The sequence below is a fragment of the Rana temporaria genome (assembly GCF_905171775.1).
Source record: "Rana temporaria chromosome 2 unlocalized genomic scaffold, aRanTem1.1 chr2k, whole genome shotgun sequence".
NCBI classification, from domain to species: domain Eukaryota; kingdom Metazoa; phylum Chordata; class Amphibia; order Anura; family Ranidae; genus Rana; species Rana temporaria.
In genome coordinates this window covers 1174164-1198313 of record NW_024404415.1, presented here as the reverse complement: position 1 = coordinate 1198313, position 24150 = coordinate 1174164, and the positions used below count along the sequence as shown (strand labels likewise).

The 24150-nt window shown below is 48.9% G+C and overlaps 2 protein-coding genes across 2 annotated transcripts; both read left to right on the top strand.

Annotated features, from left to right (window-relative positions):
- Positions 1-480: 480 nt before the first annotated feature.
- Positions 481-10143, top strand: LOC120921635 (ICOS ligand-like). Its single transcript, XM_040334152.1, has 5 exons — positions 481-1122; positions 1232-1501; positions 4786-4941; positions 6352-6387; positions 10086-10143. Exons 1-5 carry the CDS (start codon positions 798-800, stop codon positions 10094-10096), a joined length of 798 nt encoding a protein of 265 aa, XP_040190086.1. The 5' UTR covers positions 481-797; the 3' UTR covers positions 10097-10143.
- Positions 10144-12304: 2161 nt separating this feature from the next.
- On the top strand, positions 12305-13948 carry LOC120921648 (proline-rich extensin-like protein EPR1). Its single transcript, XM_040334163.1, has one exon. It carries the CDS (start codon positions 12305-12307, stop codon positions 13946-13948), a length of 1644 nt encoding a protein of 547 aa, XP_040190097.1.
- Positions 13949-24150: the final 10202 nt, after the last annotated feature.

The window sequence follows — 24150 nt, the reverse complement described above, 5'->3', positions numbered from 1 at the left end:
TTACTGGAAGGGTTCATATTAGTGTTGGTGTTATGGGGAGGGCTCATCATAGTATTACTGGAAGGGTTAATATTAGTGTTGGGGTTATGGGGAGGACTCATCATAGTATTACTGGAAGGGTTAATATTAGTGTTGGGGTTATGGGGGGTCATCATAGTATTACTGGAAGGGTTCATATTAGTGTTGGTGTTATGGGGAGGGTTCATTATAGTATTACTGGAAGGGTTCATATTAGTGTTGGGGTTATGGGGAGGGTTCATCAGTGTTACTGGAAGGGTTCATATTAGTGTTGGGGTTATAGGGAGGGTTCATTATAGTATTACTGGAAGGGTTAATATTAGTGTTGGGGTTATGGGGAGGGTTCATCATAGTATTACTGGAAGGGTTAATATTAGAGAGCTTCCCCTGCCTTGTTCTGCACTTAGTGGTGGCGGCCATCTTGGCAGAGGCAGGACTTTGCTGCTTCCTCATGTCAGAGCTGCCCCCCCCCGATGAGTGGTGTTGTAATGATGAAGAATCAGGAGAGGTGAGGAAGCTCAGGTCCACAGAGGAAATGAAGCGGGGAGATTCTTGCACTTGGGGTCCTCAGGTACGGCTTTCTCTCCAGTAAGGAGAACAGTAATCAGCACAGCAGTGACATCAGCACATCTGGTGGGATTAGGAGTCGGAGGCAGCACAAGGAAGGAGGGGGGGGGGAGTTTTTGCCAGTAATTTGCAATATATGGGATCATTTTATTTCATAGTTTTTATCTGTCTTTCTTGTAGTCTGGGGCTCCAGTGAGGCTTTGGAGGCCAGAATGAGGAGCTCGGTGGAGTTACCCTGTGATCTGCAGCAGCAGACATGTCCCATAGAAAACCTCTATGTATACTGGCAGCGGGAACTTCATGGTCAGCAGGCACTGGTGGCAGGAGTATCTCATGGGGAATGGATTACAAAGGAACAGCATGAGGCATATCGAGGGCGAGCATCTCTGACTCTCACCAATCTGAGTCATGGGGATTTCACTCTCCACCTGTCAGACTTGTTGTTGAAGGACAGCGGAACATATGTCTGTAACATATTGTGTAATGAATCAACTTATCAGAAACTGCTGGGGAACACCATAGAGCTGCACGTGACAGGTAAGACACTAATAAGACACATATGTGGGGCAGCTGCCGCACCCATTACAGCTCCTAATCCACAATGTCATGTTGGCTGCCGCCTATAACAAGCTTTCTGTACCCACAGCAGACTACAGCATGCCAGTCATCACAAGTGCCCCACCAAGCGAGAGGAGCCCAGAGCTGAAACTCACTTGTACCACACAAGGGGGGGCTCCGCAGCCAGAGATCAGGTGGATAAACGCCAGTGATGGGACCCCAATACATGAGCGCCACATTCACAACTACATTGATCGGGACAAAGACTTTATTAATGTGACCAGTACAATCACCATAAATGTCACCTCCACCACCAACTTCTCCTGTGTCATCCTCACTGCAAGCGGGAACCTCACCGGTGAGTCACCTAATGCCCTGTACACTGGAGGGCGCTACATTGACATATATGGGGGAGTTACATGGAGTAGTGGGCTGGTTAGACCTATAATAAGAGTTTGAAGAGTAATAGGAGGAGTTGTACATGTAAGGGGAGGAGCTATGGGAGTAATAGGAGGGGTTCAGGGTATAATGGCAATAGTTTGGGTAGTAATAAGAGGTGATATGGGGAAAAGAAAGGAAATTTTAGGAGTGAAGGGTTTGTAGAGTAATAGGAGGGGTTGTGGGTGTAATGGGAGGAGTTATGGAACAGAAATATATGACTAATTGAGATAAGTAGAGTAAAATGGTGTATTATAGGTATTTGGTGTGTATTATTATTATACACGATTTATATAGCAGCAACAGTTTATGCAGCACTTTACAATGTATAGGGGGGAGGCAGCACAATTACAGTTCAATACAGAAGGGGTGGGAGGGCCCGGCTCGTAGAGCTTACATTCTAAAGAGAGGGGGTGGTGGTACAAAAGGTAATAGCTGCAGAGAATGATTTGATGGGGGTGGCTCAGGGACAGTTGTTAGGTGGGTGTGGCTTCCCTGAATAAATGAGTTTTCAGGGATCTCCTAAAGGTGGAGAGGTTAGGGGCTGATCGGACATACCGGGGCAGGGAGTTCCAGAGGATGGGGTAGGCTCGGGGACAGTGATGGGGGTGGCTCGTGGGCATTTCTTAGGTCGGCGTGGGATAGGCTTCCCTGAATAAATGATAAAGGACAGGTTAAAGGCTGATCGGACATACAGGGAGTTCCAGAGGATGGGAGAGGCTCTGGAGAAATATTTACAGGTTTCTTAGCGTTACCAATATATTTGTCTGATTTCTATAGACTGTATTGTTTACATTCACATATTTCCCAAGATGGAGTAAACCTAAGTATCGAAATATTGCCCCACTGAAATATTTCTGGGGCATGTCTGTTTTGGAATATTTATATATTGGGATACTCCTTCATATATGGGTGCATTTCTCTGGTGGGGTAATTCTCTCTTTGGGTGTTTCTGTGGTGGGTCCTTCTCTGTTTGGGTATGCCTTCGGCTTAGTATTTCTCCAGTGGGGTCTTTGCCGGGTTGGATATTTCTCCATCTGAGTATTTCTGCAGTGGAAATTGTTCTCCAGTGGGATATGTCTCTGGTAGGATTTTTCTCTAGAGGAGTATTTCTCTGGTTGGGGATGTCTCGAGAGGGGTCTTTCTCCAGTTCGGCCTTTCTTCAGTGGAGTATATCTCCGGTGGGGTACTCTCTGGATGGGTATTTCTCTGGTTGGGAATGTTTCCAGAGAGGTCTTTCTCAAGTGGAGCATTTCAGTGAGGCATTTCTCCGGTGGGGTCTTTCTCTGGTGTGATATTTCTCCAGTGGGGTCTTTCTCTGGTGTGATATTTCTCAAGTGGGATGTTTCTCTAGTGAGATATTTCTCCGGTGGGGTCTTTCTCTGGTGTGATATTTCTCCAGTGGGGTCTTTCTCTGGTGTGATATTTCTCCAGTTGGGTCTTTCTCTGATGTGATATTTCTCCAGTGGGGTCTTTCTCTGGTGTGATATTTCTCCAGTGGGGTCTTTCTCTGGTGTAATATTTCTCCAGTGGGGTCTTTCTCTGGTGTGATATTTCTCAAGTAGGATCTTTCTCTGGTGTGATATTTCTCCAGTGGGGTCTTTCTCTGGTGTGATATTTCTCCAGTGGGGTCTTTCTCTGGTGTGATATTTCTCCAGTGGGGTCTTTCTCTGGTGTGATATTTCTCCAGTGGGGTCTTTCTCTGGTGTGATATTTCTCCAGTGGGGTCTTTCTCTGGTGTGATATTTCTCCAGTGGGGTCTTTCTCTGGTGTGATATTTCTCAAGTAGGATCTTTCTCTGGTGTGATATTTCTCCAGTGGGGTCTTTCTCTGGTGTGATATTTCTCCAGTGGGGTCTTTCTCTGGTGTGATATTTCTCCAGTGGGGTCTTTCTCTGGTGTGATATTTCTCAAGTGGGGTCTTTCTCTGGTGTGATATTTCTCCGTGGGGTCTTTCTCTGGTGTGATATTTCTCCAGTGGGGTCTTTTTCTGGTTGTGTATTTCGCTGGTGTCTTAATTCTCTAGTGGGGTATTTCTCTCTTTGGGTATTTCTGCCGTGGAATTTTTCTCTAGTGGGGTGTGTCTCTGGTTAAGTAATTATTTAGTGGGGTATTTCTCTAGTTGGTAGTTCTGCAGTTAGTCATTTCTCTATTGGGGGTGTTTCTCCAGTTTGGGTATTTCTGCAGTTGGGTGTTTCTCTATTGGGGTGTTTCTCCAGTTGAGTATTTCTCCAGTGGGGTCTTTCCCCGGATGAAGTTTTTCTCTGGTGGGTTCTTTTTCCAGTTGCGTATTTCTCCAGTTCAGTATTTTTCTAGTGGATTATTTCTCCTGTTAGGTTTTTCTCCAGTGGGGTCTTTCTCCAGTGGGGTCTTTCTCTAGTGAAGTTTTTCTCTGGTGGGCTCTTTCTCCAGTTGGGTATTTCACTAGTTGGGTATTTTTCTGGTTGAGTTTTTCTTCAGTGGGGTCTTTCTCCAATGAAGTTTTTCTCTAGTGGGCTCTTTCTCCAGTTGGGTATTTTTCTGGTTGAGTTTTTCTTCAGTGGGTTATTAATCTGGTTGAGTTTTTCTCCAGTGGGGTGTTTTTTTGGATGGGTATTTCTCCAGTGGGCTGTTTTTTTGGTTGGGTATTTCTCCAGTGGGGTGTTTTTTTGGTTGGGTATTTCTCCAGTGGGGTGTTTTTCTGCTTGGGTATTTTTCCAGTGGGGTGTTTTTCTGCTTGGGTTTTTCTCCAGTGGGGTCTTTCTCCAGTGAAGTTTTTCTCTGGTGGGCTCTTTCTCCAGTTGGGTATTTCTCTGGTTGAGTTTTCTTCAGTGGGTTATTTCTCTGGTTGGGTATTTCTCCAGTGGGGTGTTTTTCTGGTTGGGTTTTTCTCCAGTGGGGTCTTTCTCCAGTGAAGTTTTTCTCTGGTGGGCTCTTTCTCCAGTTGGGTATTTCTCTGGTTGAGTTTTCTTCAGTGGGTTATTTCTCTGGTTGGGTATTTCTCCAGTGGGGTGTTTCTCTGGTTGAGTTTTTCTTCAGTGGGATATTTCTCTGGTTGGGTATTTCTCCAGTGGGGTGTTTTTCTGGTTGGGTATTTCTCCAGTGGGGTGTTTTTCTGGTTGGGTATTTTTCAAGTGGGGTGTTTCTCCAGCTGGGGATCTCTCTGGTGGGATACTTCTCTAGCTTGGAATTTGGTTACTTTCGTGACAGTTTTTTTTCTCGGCAGATGTGCTGGAAGTGTTAGGCGAGAACAATGAGACTGGGAAACAATATGGCGTCGCCCCTGCTGTGCGGAACTCCATTATCCTGCTGGTGGTTCTTCTCGTTATCGCTATACCGGTTGGAATCGTAGTGCTAAAGAAACCATTCTCCTTCCCCACAGGTAAGATAATGAGTGATAATCTACTGAATTTCAGTATCTGGAGATGATAACCCCGGCACTGTTCAGGCCAATACAATGGCCACCATGGAGCAGAGACATATTCTACGAGACTTGAACATGGAAAGATTCCGTAATAAAATGTCTGACCAAAATATTCCCAGTCTTGAGCTTTCCTGTGCCTGGAGAGCTCCCACCTCCTGCCGGCAGGCTTCCAGTACATATAAATAGTTGTAGAGTGTCTGATGTATCTACAAAGCTTATATCCGGCTCCAACCATAGAAGCAGACATGTGGGCTTGTCCCAATTATTGTCTTCTAGACCCAGGACAGTCCACACCATTGACTGATAGAAGCAGGGACAAAGCTGTCCAGGGCAGTGCTGGTAGCGGGTGGTTCTGTTCATCTCTGATTGCCCTCAATGGTCACCAAAGGCTCTGTAACAAAATGTCCCCCACACTCCGCTTGAGGGCTTTCATCATATACCACTTCCTCCCAGTCTGAATATAGATATCAGATATTGTAACTGCTCACAAGCACAAAACGAGACGATACTCGTTTGATTGCTGAACATGGACGGTTTATTAGAACAAGAATACAAGTCTTATATTCAGTTATAGCAGAGGTTCCCTCCTCCTGCTCATATTACTCTAACAATACAACTGAAACATGAATTAACATGAGCTAATTAACTAATCCCTTAAAGCAGCCAATGTCACTCCGTACCCTCCTGGCCATTGTTGTGATTAATCAGGATTTCACTACAGGTCAGACTTGTTGTCACCGAGCTTCACACAGTAGATGATACATTATCATAAGTATAAACACAGGACACCTTCTCACAATAGCAGGAGCTCCAGCAGGAGTCGGCCCGTCTCCTACATTGTACAGAGGCCAATGTGATCGGCTCTCTCACCTAACATGTGGAGTTCAGAATCAAACAAACCAAGAATAGTATTTACCTCTATCCTGGGAGATATTGTGGAGAAATATTACTGTCCCATTTTAAGTAATCCTAGATATATTTTCTCAGTCACCCTGTGCCAGGATGGACATAAAAGGGGGGATGGGGAGCTGAAACTAGCGTTTCCCAACCTTTCCAAGGGATTCTGGGTTCCCCAGGCCCTCCTGTCACAGGTTCCATCTCTGTGAACAACCCATTTGAGCCCTTATGACTGTCAGCGTTGGAGGATCTATAGATGAAGCTGGCTAGAATTGATGGCCTCCTGTAATAACTGAGCATGTCTTTATTCTTCGTGGCCAGAAAGTTGGCCCAGGGAGGGCCTTGTCCTTGTCCTTGTATTATTGTTATATCTCAAAGGGGGGTATCAGTAGATCAGGTCCTTCCATTGAGCCCATAGAGAGAAAACTGTTTCCAGAGATCTTGTTAATCATGACTCGTATCTCCTTCCAGGTTGTTCGCGACGAGAGTACCAACAAGGAAAGGCAGGTGAGAGTTTAAGATTATTTGTATGCGGTATCCATAATTTATTGTTCTTATTGTCTCTGTGGTCATACAAGCAGCATGGGTGGTCATTAGTCCCTTCCTGTCTGAGGTGATTCTTATGTGGGATATGGACAGTACCAGGATGAGCTCCTTTGTGTGGACCTTCGTACCAATCCCAATTCCTAGTCAGTCTAATGAGGGGAGAGGGGAGGGGGGGTCCATATTCTGCTGCAAATAGATGAGCCTCACCAGCTGTGTGGTACATCGAGGTTCCTCCAAAAAGAAGCTGATTACTTTTATTTAGGTTGTCACTCCTCCCATACAATATGGATTACCACCATACAGAGCGCCATGCGGCTGCACTATACGGGTGAAACTGTAAAAATTTGAATATCGTACAAAAGTTCATTTATTTCATGAATGCAACTTAAAAGGTGAAAGTAATATATGAGAGAGACTCGTTACATGCAATCAATAAAACAAGGATTGTACATAATCGGACAATATGGGACCTCTGAAAAGTAGAAACATGCATATGTACTCAGTACTTGGTTTGGGCCCCTCAGTACTTGGTTTGGGCCCCTCAATGCGGTGTGGCATTGAAGCAATCAGCCTGTGGCACTGCGGAGGTGTTATGGAAGACCAGGATGCTTCAATAGCGCCCTTCAGCTCTTCTGCATTGTTGGGTCTCATGTCTCTCATCTTTCTCTTGGCAATGCCCCATAGATTCTCTATCACAGATTCTCTATCACAGATTCTCTATGGGGTTCAGGTCAGGCGAGTTTGCTGGCCAATCAAGCACAGTAATCCCACGGTCATGTGACCAGGTTTTGGTGCTATTGGCAGTGTGGGGGAGGTGCCTAGTCCTGCTGGAAAATGAAGTCAGCATCCCCATAGAGCTCGTCTTCGTAAGGAAAATCTCCTGGTAGACGGCTGTGGTGACCCCGGACTTAATGAAGCACAGAGGACCAACACCAGCAGAAGACACGGCTCCCCAAATCATCACAGACTGTGGAAACTTCACACTGGACTTCAAGCATCTTGTGGTGTGTGCCTCTCCATTCTTCCTCCAGACTCCGGCTCCTTGGTTTCCTCCATTCTTCCTCCATACTCCGGCTCCGTGGTTTCCTCCATTCTTCCTCCATACTCTGGCCCCTTGGTTTCCTCTATTCTTCCTCCATACTCCGGCTCCTTGGTTTCCTCCATTCTTCCTCCATACTCCGGCTCCTTGGTTTCCTCCATTCTTCCTCCATACTCCGGCTCCTTGGTTTCCTCCATTCTTCCTCCATACTCCAGGCTCCTTGGTTTCCTCCATTCTTCCTCCATACTCCGGCTCCTTGGTTTCCTCCATTCTTCCTCCATACTCCAGGCTCCTTGGTTTCCTCCATTCTTCCTCCATACTCCGGCTCCTTGGTTTCCTCCATTCCTCCTCCATACTCCGGCTCCTTGGTTTCCTCCATTCTTCCTCCATACTCCGGCTCCTTGGTTTCCTCCATTCTTCCTCCATACTCCGGCTCCTTGGTTTCCTCCATTCTTCCTCCATACTCCAGGCTCCTTGGTTTCCTCCATTCTTCCTCCATACTCCGGCTCCTTGGTTTCCTCCATTCTTCCTCCATACTCCAGGCTCCTTGGTTTCCTCCATTCTTCCTCCATACTCTGGCTCCTTGGTTTCCTCCATTCTTCCTCCATACTCCGGCTACTTGGTTTCCTCCATTCTTCCTCCATACTCCGGCTCCTTGGTTTCCTCCATTCTTCCTCTATACTCCGGCTCCTTGGTTTCCTCTATTCTTCCTCCATACTCCGGCTACTTGGTTTCCTCCATTCTTCCTCCATACTCCGGCTCCTTGGTTTCCTCCATTCTTCCTCTATACTCCGGCTCCTTGGTTTCCTCCATTCTTTCTCCATACTCCGGCTCCTTGGTTTCCTCCATTCTTCCTCCATACTCCGGCTCCTTGGTTTCCTCCATTCTTCCTCCATACTCCGGCTCCTTGGTTTCCTCCATTCTTCCTCCATACTCCAGGCTCCTTGGTTTCCTCCATTCTTCCTCCATACTCCTTGGTTTCCTCCATTCTTCCTCCATACTCCAGCTCCTTGGTTTCCTCCATTCTTCCTCCAGACTCCGGCTACTTGGTTTCCTCCATTCTTCCTCCATACTCCAGCTCCTTGGTTTCCTCCATTCTTCCTCCATACTCCGGCTCCTTGGTTTCCTCCATTTTTCCTCCATACTCCGGCTCCTTGGTTTCCTCCATTCTTCCTCCATACTCCAGCTCCTTGGTTTCCTCCATTCTTCCTCCAGACTCTGGCTCCTTGGTTTCCTCTATTCTTCCTCCATACTCCGGCTACTTGGTTTCCTCCATTCCTCCTTCATCCTCCGGCTACTTGGTTTCCAAATCAGATCATCAGAAAAGAGAACATTGGACCCCTGAGCACCAGACCAGGTGTGTTTTTCTTTAGCCCAGGTAAGACGCTTCTGACGTTGTTTGTTGGTCAGGAGTGGGGTGACAAGAGAAATACGACATTTGAAGGCCATGTCCAGGATCCGTCTGTGTGTGGCGCTCTTGATGCTCTGACTCCAGCCTTAGTCCACTCCTTGTGAAAGTCCCCAACACTTGTGAATGTCCTTTTCCTGACAATCCTCTCCAGGCTGCGCTCATCCCTGCTGCTTGTGCACCTTTCCCTTCCACACTTTTCCCTTCCACAGAACTTTCCATTAATGTGCTTTGATACAGCACTTTGGGAACATCCAACTTCTTCTGCAATTATCTTTTCAGGATTTCCCTCCTTATGGAGGATGTCAATGATGGTGTCAGTGTCAGGGAAATTAGTAGACAAGACTATGTGATTGCAAAAGAGGAACCCAAAACGTATATATAGGTAAGTATAATAATTGATTAAGAAAAAGGGGGTAACACCCCACCACCTCCAACAAAACAAACAAAGCAGGGATCCAGGGCAAAGGGGAATGCAGGAAGGGCAAGCCCAGGATAGGGATAGCAGGATCAGGATAGTAGAAAGATACCAGGGCGAGGTATGCTTGAACTCACCGGGTATATATAGAGGTGTGGTGATTAAGTTCAAGTGACACCTGAGCGCAGCAAGGGCCGTACGCTCCACACTGCCAGGGTCCATCCGCTGGTGGAGACCAGTACTGCGTCCCAAGGGTGATATAACACCAGCAGGGAGAAGTTCTCCTGACAGTTGGTGAGACGCAGTACTGCGAGCCAGGTAATAAATAGCACCAGCGGATGGAACCTTTCCCGACAGTCAGGTCAGCAGTCTTTCCCATGATTGTGATTCCTACTGAACCAAACTGAGAGACCATTTAAAGGCTCAGGAACCCTTTGCAGGTGTTATGGCTTAATTATCTGATTAGAGGGGGACACTTTGAACCGAGAATATTCCACCTTTTCACAATATTGGAATTTTCTGAGATTGTGGATTTGGGGTTTTCATGAGCTGGAAGCCACAATCATCACAATGATGACAAATCACAGCTTGAACTATCTTGCTTTGCATGTAATGAGTCTCTCTCATATATTACTTTCACCTTTTATGTTGCATTAGTGAAATAAATGAACTTTTGCACGATATTCAAGTTTTTCGAGTTTTACCTGTACACTGTGCGATTGTGATGTAACTAATGACTATACTCACATCTATAAACATGTGGAGTAATAGAACTTCTTCTCTTTCTCATGTAGATAGTGACTGAGCAGATATGAGGGGAACTGCAATCCACAAGAAAAATTATTTGTCTCCGAAAACACAGTAGAGATTCTGGATGGCCATCGTCTATCAGCTGGTAATAAGGTCTTCGGCCCCCAATCTGTCTGACCCAGTTCATTCCGTTGGTTTGAAAAGCTTGGCTACTGTGCAAAAATTGTGCCACCCGCCTTTCAAAATTTTAGTGAGAAATTTGAAGACAGAATGGAGATCAAGAGGAACATCGTGTGTCCCGGGTCATCAAGAGATCCAGAGATAGACCAATCCCAGGACTCCATCATTATAGAGAAGATCCAGACATAGACCAATGCCAGGACTCCATCATTACAGAGAAGATCCAGACATAGAGCAATGCCAGGACTCCATCATTATAGAGAAGATCCAGAGATAGACCAATCCCAGGACTCATATATCATTATAGAGAAGATCCAGACTGATCCTGAGTCATTATAGTCATTGAGGAGATCCAGAGATATACCTCTCCCAGGACTCTAATCATTATATAGAAGATCCAGAGATAGACCTCTTCCAGGTCATGATTGCTATGGAGGAGATCCAGAGATAGGCCGGTCTCAGGTTATGATCATTATAGAGAAGATCAAGAGATGGACTTGTCCCAGGTCATGACTTCCATGGAGAAGATCTAGAGATAGACCGGTCTCAGGTCACTAATGTTACGGAGGAGACCTAGAGAAAGACCGGTTTCAAGTCGTGATCATTGTAGAGGAGATCCAGAGACTTGTCCCAGGTCATGATTGCTACGGATGAGAACCAGAGAAAGATCAATCTCAGGTCATGATCTATAAAGAGCAGATCCAGAGTCACTATTCTTGTACAAAAGATTCAGAGATGGATTGATCCCAAGCCATGATTGTTAAGGAGGAGATGCAAAGATAGACCAATTCCAGATCATAATTGTTAAAGAGAAGATCTTGAGATAGACCAATTCCAAGCCATGATCAGTAAAGAAGAGTTCCAGGTCACTATTGTACACAAGATCCAGAGATGGACCAATCCCAAGTCATGTTTGTTGTACAGAAGATCCAGAGGTGGTCCAGTCTCAGGTCACGATCATTGCAGAGGAGATCCAGTGACAGACCGATCCCAAGTCATTATAGTGGAGATTTGCCGAGACATCGCCTGTAACGGAATGGCCCGTGATACCCAGAGACTTTTGAAGGATGCGGGGTACTCCTGTGCCAGCTTCACGCCCATCCCAGACCATTGTCATGAAGGGAAGATCGTTCCTTCGCAGGGTATGAGAGGAACAAGGACACGGCTCTCCTCTTTTTCCGTTAAGACATTTCTTTATAAGACAATTCAAATCTGCTGCTACCGATCCATGTGGGGGGGGGGAGATTTTCATAAAATAGTGGGAGGAGTTGTGTGTGGTAAAGGGAGGAGTTATGAATGACGGTGGGAGGGGTTATGTATGGTAAAGAGAGAAGTTATGTATGACAGTGGGAGGAGTTGTGTATGGCAATGGGAGGAGTTATGTATGACAGTGGGGGGAGTTGTGTATGACAATGGGAGGAGTAATGTATGACAGTGGGAGGAGTTGTGTATGGCAATGGGAGGAGTTATGTATGACAGTGGGAGGAGTTGTGTATGGCAATGGGAGGAGTAATGTATGACAGTGGGAGGAGTTGTGTATGGTAATGTGAGGCATTACTAGGAGTATTTGGTGTAATGTGTTATTCTGTATTGTAGACCCCGCCCCTCCCCCTCACACTTTACTGCACCAGATGGAAGATGCACTAGGGGGGGCTGTTTACAGGAGATTCCCCATGGTGGGAAGTGCAGCTTACAACATTGAACCTGCCCCATGGGCACCAGTTATAAGCTGCCCCCCAGGGGATGTCCTGCCTCACCCATTCCCCTCTGCTTCAGTGTAACTTTCATTAGGGAAAGAGGGGGGGGGTTTACGATGGGGGTTTCTGGTTCCATATGTTCCGGGGGCCCCTGCCTCTTTAGCTATGTCACTGCCACAAGCTTAATATGAGCCAGTTCAATATTGAGTCTAACTATACCAAATAGAATGCAACCGAAGTGCAACACTAACCTAACATAGGCAGTGTGATAAAACCCAACCAACCCACGACCTCACCGCCCACACCAACCCATCACCTCACCACCCAAACCAACCCATCACCTCATCACCCAAACCAACCCATGACCTCACCACCCAAGCCAACCCATGACCTCACCACCCAAACCAACCCACGACCTCACCACCCAAACCAACCCATCACCTCACCACCCAAACCAACCCATCACCTCACCACCCAAACCAACCCATCACCTCACCACCCAAACCAACCCATCACTTCACCACCCAAACCAACCCACGACCTCACCACCCAAACCAACCCATCACCTCACCACCCAAACCAACCCATCACTTCACCACCCAAACCAACCCACGACCTCACCACCCAAACCAACCCATCACCTCACCACCCAAACCAACCCATCACCTCACCACCCAAACCAACCCATCACCTCACCACCCAAACCAACCCATCACCTCACCACCCAAACCAACCCATCACCTCACCACCCAAACCAACCCATCACTTCACCACCCAAACCAACCCACGACCTCACCACCCAAACCAACCCATCACCTCACCACCCAAACCAACCCATCACCTCACCACCCAAACCAACCCATCACTTCACCACCCAAACCAACCCACGACTTCACCACCCAAACCAACCCATCACCTCATCACCCAAACCAACCCATGACCTCACCACCCAAACCAACCTATCACCTCACCTCACCACCCAAACCAACCCATCACTTCCCCACCCAAACCAACCCATCACTTCACCACCCAAACCAACCCATCACCTCACCACCCAAACCAACCCATCACCTCACCACCCAAACCAACCCATCACCTCACCACCCAAACCAACCCATGACCTCACCACCCAAACCAACCCACGACCTCACCACCCAAACCAACCCATCACCTCACCACCCAAACCAACCCATCACCTCACCACCCAAACCAACCCATCACCTCATCACCCAAACCAACCCATGACCTCACCACCCAAACCAACCTATCACCTCACCTCACCACCCAAACCAACCCATCACTTCACCACCCAAACCAACCCATCACCTCACCACCCAAACCAACCCATCACCTCACCACCCAAACCAACCCATCACCTCACCACCCAAACCAACCCACGACCTCACCACCCAAACCAACCCATCACCTCACCACCCATCACCTCACCACCCAAACCAACCCACGTCCTCACCACCCAAACCAACCCATCACCTCACCACCCAAACCAACCCACAACCTCACCACCCAAACCAACCCACGACCTCACCACCCAAACCAACCCACGACCTCACCACCCAAACCAACCCACGACCTCCCCACCCAAACCAACCTATCACCTCACCACCCAAACCAACCCATCACCTCACCACCCAAACCAACCCACGACCTCACCACCCAAACCAACCCATCACCTCACCACCCAAACCAACCCATCACCTCACCACCCAAACCAACCCATCACCTCATCACCCAAACCAACCCATCACCTCACCACCCAAACCAACCCATCACCTCACCACCCATCACCTCACCACCCAAACCAACCCACAACCTCACCACCCAAACCAACCCACGACCTCACCACCCAAACCAACCCACGACCTCCCCACCCAAACCAACCTATCACCTCACCACCCAAACCAACCCATCACCTCACCACCCAAACCAACCCACGACCTCACCACCCAAACCAACCCATCACCTCACCACCCAAACCAACCCATCACCTCACCACCCTGTCCCAGCCCTGAACGTTCCTCCACAAAGTGCCAGAGAGCCCCAAGCATGGGGGAAAACCAATGGGGCCGCCATTGTGGAGGTCTAGACTTGGTCAGGATGGGGCGATGTATTTCCTGTTCCTTTTTTTGGGCATTTGACTGTTTAACCAGAAAAGGGAAAAATGTATCTGCTCTGCCAATGAGGGGCGGTGGGGGGTCTGCTTCATCATTGTACAATCTTTCACCCACCCAATGTGAGGCCGTATAGAAGAGCGTATATAGGAGAGTGTATATCAGGCTGTATATAGGAGAGTGTATATCAGGCTGTATATAGGAGAGTGTATATCAGACTGTATATAGGAGAGTGTATATAGGAGAATGTAAATCAGGCTGTATATAGGAGAGTGTATATCAGGCTGTATATAGGAGAGTGTATATAGGAGAGTGTATATCAGGCTGTATATAGGAGAGTGTATATCACGCTGTATATAGGAGAGTGTATATAAGAGAGTGTATATCAGGCTGTATATAGGAGAGTGTATATAGGAGAGTGTATATCAGGCTGTATATAGGAGAGTGTATATCACGCTGTATATAGGACAGTGTATATAAGAGAGTGTATATCAGGCTGTATATAGGAGAGTGTATATAGGAGAGTGTATATCAGGCCATATATAGGAGAGTGTATATCAGGCTGTATATAGGACAGTGTATATAGGAGAGTGTATATCAGGCTGTATATAGGAGAGTGTATATCAGGCTGTATATAGGACAGTGTATATAGGAGAGTGTATATCAGGCTGTATATAGGACAGTGTATATAGGAGAGTGTATATCAGGCTGTATATAGGAGAGTGTATATCAGGCTGTATATAGGAGAGTGTATATAGGAGAGTGTATATCAGGCTGTATATAGGAGAGTGTATATCAGGCTGTATATAGGACAGTGTATATAGGAGAGTGTATATCAGGCTGTATATAGGACAGTGTATATAGGAGAGTGTATATCAGGCTGTATATAGGACAGTGTATATAGGAGAGTGTATATCAGGCTGTATATAGGACAGTGTATATAGGAGAGTGTATATCAGGCTGTATATAGGACAGTGTATATAGGAGAGTGTATATCAGGCTGTATATAGGACAGTGTATATAGGAGAGTGTATATCAGGCTGTATATAGGACAGTGTATATAGGAGAGTGTATATCAGGCTGTATATAGGACAGTGTATATCAGGCTGTATATAGGAGAGTGTATATAGGAGAGTGTATATGAGGCTGTATATAGGGAAGGGAGGTATATGAGGCTGTATATAGGGAGGTATATGAGGCAGTATATAAGGAAGTATTCTGTATGTCGGTATAGAAGGTGTAATATGGTCCGCACTCGGCTGGTTTCTTCCATGGTTTCGGCCATCTTTGACGAGGTCACTTTGGTTTTCCGTATCGTAGTTGTTGGTTTGGGGAAAAGTTGGGGAATTCCGGCCTCCCTTTCACCTCACACAACATATCCGATTGTCCTTCACAAGCCGGGGCGGGAAAAGTCCCTTCTGAACTTCCTAAACCACAAAATACTTTCACTTCTTATATATGGGAGCTAAAAATAAGCGAGTCCTGGGAATTTCCCCATCGAGCTTCTCCATCCAACCGAGAGCAGAAGATAAGAGATGGGTATTTACCGAGCAAGAGCTGAGGGAGGGGGGCATCCGGCTGGTATCACCCGACCTCCATAGTGGAGGAGAGAGAATAAGCCACCAAATACACCCCCTCATCCCACTGACCCCCACCCCTCATCCCACTGACCCCCCCATCCCACTGACCCCCTTCCACTGCACCCCTCATCCCACTGACCCCCTTCCACATTCCGCTGCACCCCTCATCCCACTGACCCCCTTCCACTGCACCCCTCATCCCACTGACCCCCTTCCACATTCCACTGCACCCCCTTCCACTGCACCCCTCATCCCACTGACCCCCTTCCACTGCACCCCTCATCCCACTGACCCCCCTTCCACATTCCACTGCACCCCCTTCCACTGCACCCCTCATACCACTGACCCCCTTCCACATTCCACTGCACCCCTCATCCCACTGACCCCCTTCCACTGCACCCCTCATCCCACTGACCCCCACCCTTCATCCCACTGACCCCCACCCCCCATCCCACTGACCACCCTTCCACTGCACCCCTCATCCCACTGACCCCCCTTCCACTGCACCCTCATCCCACTGACCCCCCTTCCACATTCCCCTGCACCCTTCACCCCACTGACCCCCTTTTACATTCCACTGCACCCCTCATCCCACTGACCCCCCCTCATCTCGCTGTACTTAGACATCCCGCTGCACTCCTCATCCTGCTGTACTCCCACACCCCACTGCACTCCTTTATCCTACTACACCCCACATCCTACTGTACCCCACATCCTGCAACACCACCTCCACCCACTGTATTCCCTTATCCTACTGTACTTAAACATCCTACTGCAACCCCCCCCGTCCCACTGCACCCCTCATCCGGCTGCACCTCCTTATCCCACTGCACCCCCTTATCCTGCTGTACTCCCATGCCCCACTGCACTCCCTTATCCTACTACACCCCACATTCTACTGTACCTCACATCCTGCTACACCCCCTTAACCCACTGTATACCCTTATCACACTGTACCCCTTATCCTGCTGCACCCCCTCATCCCGCTGTACTTACACATCCTACGGCAACCCCTCATCCGGCTGCACCTCCTTATCCTGCTGCACCCCCTCATCCTGCTGTACTCCCATGCCCCACTGCACGCCCTTATCCTACTACACCCCACATCCTGCTACACCCCCTCAACCCACTGCAATCCCTAATCCTGCTGCACCCCCTTCATCCCGCTGCACCTCCATGAGCTGTGCTCCCCTTTTCCTCCGCCCTAATACGGCCTCTTTTCCTGCCCCACCATCAAAGTCCTCACATGATGGAATCCATCTGGCTGATATTTTCGGACAATCTCGGCTATTTTTGGTACAAATAACTTTTGTTTTCAGAAATGGATCATTTATTGATAAAGCATTGGCTGCGACTTTCACCGAACTTTCTCCGGTGGGGAATCGGTCTCTGTCATATAACGCACATGGACCGGGAGGATTCTCCTCCTTTCTTTATAAACCGACCCGTCTGGGACACTCAGGAGGAAGGAAATTTTTCTATATTGGGGATATGATCAATAAATATTAGGCAGCGCTGCCGCGTCACGTGATCAAAGTTTAATGAGCCAATGATTGGGGGCGCCATGAAATCTTTATATGGAGCTGAGGTGACGCCCTGCGATCCTGGCCACGCCCACTGCCATCTCATTGGGAGATTATCGATGGTCGCTGTACCTTTCCAGTTTTCGCGATTCTTCAGCCAGGACGGCAACATCCCCCACAGACTTACAGTAACAGCGCTTTTCACCAGTTGTATTCACAAGAAAGCATTCAACTTTTTTCAATCTAACCCTTTGTATGTGGAAATTAAAGATTTGTTTATTTTTTAAGCCTTTTTGGTGTGTGTCTTTATTAGACCCGGCGAGGTACGGTACAGGTAAGTCCCACCCAGCAAGGTACGGTACAGGTAAGTCCCACCCAGCAAGGTACGGTACAGGTAAGTCCCACCCAGCAAGGTACGGTACAGGTAAGTCCCACCCAGCAAGGTACGGTACAGGTAAGTCCCACCCGGCAAGGTACGGTACAGGTAAGTCCCACCCAGCAAGGTACGGTACAGGTAAGTCCCAACCCAGCAAGGTACGGTACAGGTAAGTCCCACCCAGCAAGGTACGGTACAGGTAAGTCCCACCCGGCAAGGTACGGTACAGGTAAGTCCCACCCAGCAAGGTACGGTACAGGTAAGTCCCAACCCAGCAAGGTACGGTACAGGTAAGTCCCACCCAGCAAGGTACGGTACAGGTAAGTCCCACCCGGCAAGGTACGGTACAGGTAAGTCCCACCCAGCAAGGTACGGTACAGGTAAGTCCCACCCGGCAAGGTACGGTACAGGTAAGTCCCACCCGGCAAGGTACGGTACAGGTAAGTCCCACCCAGCAAGGTACGGTACAGGTAAGTCCCACCCAGCAAGGTACGGTACAGGTAAGTCCCACCCAGCAAGGTACGGTACAGGTAAGTCCCACCCACTTTGTGTTCTCATTCCGTAATTGTACATTTCCAATAATCGCAGAGCCCAGGTCAATCATTACAGGAAACGCTCCGACAGGGCCGCATCAGGGGGGTACAGGCAGTACACCTGTAAGGGGCCCGGATGGCAACCCCTTTTTTTTGTAAGGGGCCCGGAGGTCCCTAGGGCCTCGGGTGGCAACCCCCCCCCCCCCCCCTTTTTTTCCTTTAAAATGTTTTTTTTTTAAAATGTATATATATATATCTTTTTGTTTTTATTAAAGGGCCCAGAGGTCCCAAGGGCTCCGGATGGCAACCCCCTTATTTTTTGTAAGGGGCCCGGATGGCAACCCCTTTTTTTTTGTAAGGGGCCCGGAGGTCCCTAGGCCCCGGATGGCAACCCCCCCCCCCCTTTTATCAATAAAATGCTTTTTTTTTTTTTAAATGTATATATATTTTTTTTGTTTTTATTAAAGGGCCTAGAGGTCCCCAGATGGCAACCCCCCTAAAAAAAAATAAAAAAATATGGCAACCTTTTTTTGGCGGCAGCAGCACCCCCCCCCCCCCCCCGCTTCTCAATTTCTCTGCTCCAGGGGGCCCATGCCTGAAGCACCCTTCATTGCACTGTATATACAGGGCCGGATTTTCTCTCCCTGCCACCCCAAGGTCAGGATCCACAATGCACCCCCTCCCCGCCAACCGAACCCCCCAAAATTAACGGAAAATAGCTAATGGATGGCAGGGGCGGCACGATCAGTTCAAATAATTATTTTCTTTATTTTTGTTTTTTACTTTAAAAAATTTTTCACTTTTTTTTGTAGCTTGTCGTTTACTTGTTTTTGTATAATTTTCTATTTCTATTATTTTTAATATTATTTTTTTTATTATTTACTTTTTTATTTTAATAATTAAGGCCCGGATTCAGGTAGATTGGCGCATCTTTATACCGGCGTAGCGCATCTCATATGCGCTGCGCCGACCGAACTCAGAGGGGCAAATACAATGGGGTAGATTCAGGTAGGGCTGCGCACTCTTACGGAGGCGCAGCGTTCCGTTTTTACGCTACGCCTCCGTAAATTACTTGCGCTACGCTTCATTCACGAAGCAGTAGCTCAGTAATTAGCGGGGGCGTTCCGTAAAAGTGGCCGGCGTAAGCGCGCGTAATTTAAATGATCCCGTAGGGGGCGTGGATCATTTAAATTAGGCGCGTTCCCGCGCCGAACGTACTGCGCATGCTCCGTCGGGAAGGACGTCATTTGCTTCAACGTGAACGTAAATGGCGTCCACCGCCATTCACGATTCACTTACGCAAACGACGTAACTTTAAAAAATCGCGACGCGGGAACGACGGGTATACTTAGCATTGGCTGCGCCTGCTAATAGCATGGGCAGCCTTACGCAGAAACCGAAGAACGCAAACGACGTAAAATTCGAACGCAGGGCGCGCGTACGGTTGTGAATCAGCGTGAGTATGCAATTTGCATACTCTACGCTGACCACTACCGGAACGCCACCTAGCGGCCAGCGTAAGAATGCAGCCTAAGATACGACGGCATAAGAGCCTTACTCCAGTCATATCTTAGGCTGCAGTCGGCGTATCGAGCTTTCTGATTACAGAAAAGTCGATACGCCGGCGCAACTAAGCAATTACGCTGCGTATCTATGGCGTAATTGCTACCTGAATCTACCCCCAGTATTCACAAAGCACTTGCTCCCAACGTTGCGCCAGCGTAACGTAAATTCGTCGGCGTAATTCAAAGTAGAAGGGAAGTGGGCGTGATCCATTTAAATGAAGCGTGACCCCATGCAAATGAAGGGCCGAACGAACGGCGCATGTCGTATGTCCCGCGCCCCTCTGCGCATGCTCACAACTACGCCCGGCGTAACCCCTGAGATACGCCGGCCCACCGCCTACGCCCAGTGCATAGATACGCCCGTCAAGTGCAAAAGTACACAAGCATTTTTTTTTCTTTTTCTTTTATACTGAGTTTATTTTTTTTTGAAAAGTATGCACACGGTCAGGAGTTCAGGCTACAGTGTGACTGGTGTGTGAATGTGAAGTGGATGTGGGGTGTGTGAGGTAGGGACCCCAGATGGCAAGCCCCCTTTTTTTAAAATTTAGAGGGGGAAAAAAATGGATATTTTTTAATTTCTTTTTTTAATCTTTTTAGTTCCTTTTTTAAAATATATTTTTCTTTAGTTCGTCTTGCTCAATTCGCGGCAGTACCCGCCAGGCACATGCCTGAAGCTGCGTAAGGGGCCCCATAATTGCTGATGGCGGCCCTGCCCCTGGCATGTTGGCACACAGATGTGTTGTCCTGCAAGTGTGGTTGCCGAGCTCGCCCGTAACGGTGCTCTCCAGCTGACCTGCGCGCGTCTGGTGCAAAGTTACCCCTGCTTTATGAGGGGTAACTTTAGGAAGGACGTACAGCTTAGGCGCACCGCGCGTAGCCTGCGCAGGCCAAACGTACGTTTCTGAATCGGCGGATCTCCCTCATTTGCATATTTGAATAGGAAATCAATGGGAGCGCCAGATACGTCCAGCGTAAATATGCGCCCACGCTACGCCGGCGTAGAAAAGTTACGTCGGTAGGAAGAAGCCTATTTTAAGGCGTATCTGGTTCTGTGGGTACGGCGCAAAGATACGACGGTGCACATTTACACTTACGCCACGCATCTCGAGATATGCCGGCGTAAGTGCTTTCTGAATCCGGGCCCCTATTATTATTTTTTTTTTTTTTTTTATTATTTTTTTTTCAATTAACTTTATTGCAATCACACAGGTGAAAACAATTCCCTGTGTGATAGCAATTGGAGGTGACAGGTTCTCTTTATTGACCCTGTCACCTCCAAAACAGGAGTCCTAGCGCTGTGCTGGAATTCCTGTCACCCCTCTCACTGTGTACATCGGCCGCAGGGAAATTCACAGGAGACAGACTCGGTGGCCGGGGGGAGGACGGGGTCCCGAAGACAGAGCCAGTAGAGAGAAGTATGTGGGGGGGGGGGGAGGACGGACGGTAGCACATATTTTACAAGCGATTTCGGTGACATCGCTGCAATCGCTTGTTAACCCCTTAACGCCCGCCGCACGACTATTTACGTCCGCAAAATGGCATGGACAGGCAGATGGGCGTATATATACGTCCCTGCCTTCTAGCGGGTGGGGGGTCCGATCGGGACCCCCCCCCCCCGCTACATGCGGCGGTCGGATTCCCTCGGGGAGTGATCCGGGACGCGATCGCTCCCCGGAGCTGAAGAACGGGGAGATCCGTATGTAAACACGGCTTCCCCATGCTTCACTATGGCGGCGTATCGATCGAGTGATCCCTTTTATAGGAAGACCCGATCGATGACATCAGTCCTACAGCCACACCCCCCTACAGTTGTAAACACACACTAGGTGAACCCCAACTCCTACAGCGCCCCCTGTGGTTAACTCCCAAACTGCAACTGTCATTTTCACAATAAACAATGCAATTAAAAGGAATTTTTTGCTGTGAAAATGACAATGGTCCCAAAAATGTGTCAAAATTGTCCGAAGTGTCCGCCATAATGTCGCAGTCACGAAAAAAATGTCGCATTGTACGTGTTTCTTAAAGGGTCTGTCCCCCGAAAGGTGATATTATAGTTATAGGTGAAGTCTAATGGGCGGAGTCACCGGGGAATTCCGCCGTAACGTACCTAGAATAAATGAAAATACTTCACTTGTTTTACATACATACATATTACGGTTGTAATAGAATGCCATGCAGTCAGCAGAAATCATTCCTATTGGTTGCTCCGCCCATCACAGAGACATTGATGTGAACAGCAGAGGCTGGTAACATCTTCCTGCTGCTCCTTCTCCCAGGTGAAAAGTTTCTTCACATTGTTCTCTGGGGCTTCCAGCACAGGTATCCAGGGGCTGATATCTGACCCCAATGTTAATGAAGAACACATAAGACAATGGTATTGATCTGTGACAAGGTTGTCTTTGACCCAACTTATCTAAATACAGTCAGGTCCATAAATATTGGGACATCGACACAATGGATTTGAAGGTGGAGAGGCTCATTGATGGAGGTGGGGAGGGAAGGCTCATTGATGGAGGTGGGGAGGGAAGGCTCATTGATGGAGGTGGGGAGGGAAGGCTCATTGATGGAGGTGGGGAGGGAAGGATCATTGATGGAGGTGGGGAGAGAAGGCTCATTGATGGAGGTGAGGAGGAAAGGCTCATTGATGGAGGTGGGGAGGGAAGGCTCATTGATGGAGGTGGGGAGGGAAGGCTCATTGATGGAGGTGGGGAGGGAAGGCTCATTGATGGAGGTGGGGAGGGAAGGCTCATTGGTGGAGGTGGGGAGGGAAGGGTCGTTGATGGAGGTGAGGAGGGAAGGCTCATTGATGGAGGTGGGGAGTGAAGGCTCATTGATGGAGGTGGGGAGGGAAGGATCATTGATGGAGGTGGGGGAGGGAAGGCTCATTGATGGAGGTGGGGAGGGAAGGATCATTGATGGAGGTGGGGGAGGGAAGGCTCATTGATGGAGGTGGGGGAGGGAAGGATCATTGATGGAGGTGGGGGAGGGAAGGATCATTGATGGAGGTGGGGGAGGGAAGGATCATTGATGGAGGTGGGGAGGGGAAGGCTCATTGATGGAGGTGGGGAGGGAAGGCTCATTGATGGAGGTGGGGAGGGAAGGCTCATTGATGGAGGTGGGGAGGGAAGGCTCATTGATGGAGGTGGGGAGGGAAGGCTCATTGATGGAGGTGGGGAGGGAAGGATCATTGATGGAGGTGGGGAGAGAAGGCTCATTGATGGAGGTGAGGAGGAAAGGCTCATTGATGGAGGTGGGGAGGGAAGGCTCATTGATGGAGGTGGGGAAGGAAGGCTCATTGATGGAGGTGGGGGAGGGGAAGGATCATTGATGGAGGTGGGGAGGGAAGGCTCATTGATGGAGGTGGGGGAGGGAAGGCTCATTGATGGAGGTGGGGGAGGGAAGGCTCATTGATGGAGGTGGGGAGGGAAGGCTCATTGATGGAGGTGGGGAGGGAAGGCTCATTGATGGAGGTGGGGAGGGAAGGCTCATTGATGGAGGTGGGGAGGGAAGGCTCATTGATGGAGGTGGGGAGTGAAGGCTCATTGATGGAGGTGGGGAGGGAAGGATCATTGATGGAGGTGGGGGAGGGAAGGCTCATTGATGGAGGTGGGGGAGGGAAGGATCATTGATGGAGGTGGGGGAGGGAAGGATCATTGATGGAGGTGGGGGAGGGAAGGCTCATTGATGGTGGTGGGGAGGGAAGGCTCATTGATGGAGGTGGGGAGGGAAGGCTCATTGATGGAGGTGGGGAGGGAAGGCTCATTGATGGAGGTGGGGAGGGAAGGATCATTGATGGAGGTGGGGAGGGAAGGCTCATTGATGGAGGTGGGGAGGGAAGGCTCATTGATGGAGGTGGGGAGGGAAGGCTCATTGATGGAGGTGGGGAGGGAAGGCTCATTGATGGAGGTGGGGAGGGAAGGCTCATTGATGGAGGTGGGGAGGGAAGGCTCATTGATGGAGGTGGGGAGAGAAGGCTCATTGATGGAGGTGGGGAGGGAAGGATCATTGATGGAGGTGGGAGGGAAGGCTCATTGATGGAGGTGGGGAGGGGAAGGATCATTGATGGAGGTGGGGAGGGAAGGATCATTGATGGAGGTGGGGAGGGGAAGGCTCATTGATGGAGGTGGGGAGGGAAGGCTCATTGATGGAGGTGGGGAGGGAAGGCTCATTGATGGAGGTGGGGGGGGAAGGCTCATTGATGGAGGTGGGGAGGGGAAGGCTCATTGATGGAGGTGGGGGGGGAAGGCTCATTGATGGAGGTGGGGAGGGGAAGGCTCATTGATGGAGGTGGGGAGGGGAAGGCTCATTGATGGAGGTGGGGAGGGAAGGCTCATTGATGGAGGTGGGGAGGGAAGGTTCATTGATGGAGGTGGGGAGGGAAGGCTCATTGATGGAGGTGGGGGAGGGAAGGATCATTGATGGAGGTGGGGAGGGAAGGCTCATTGGTGGAGGTGGGGAGGGAAGGCTCATTGGTGGAGGTGGGGAGGGAAGGCTCATTGATGGAGGTGGGGAGGGAAGGCTCATTG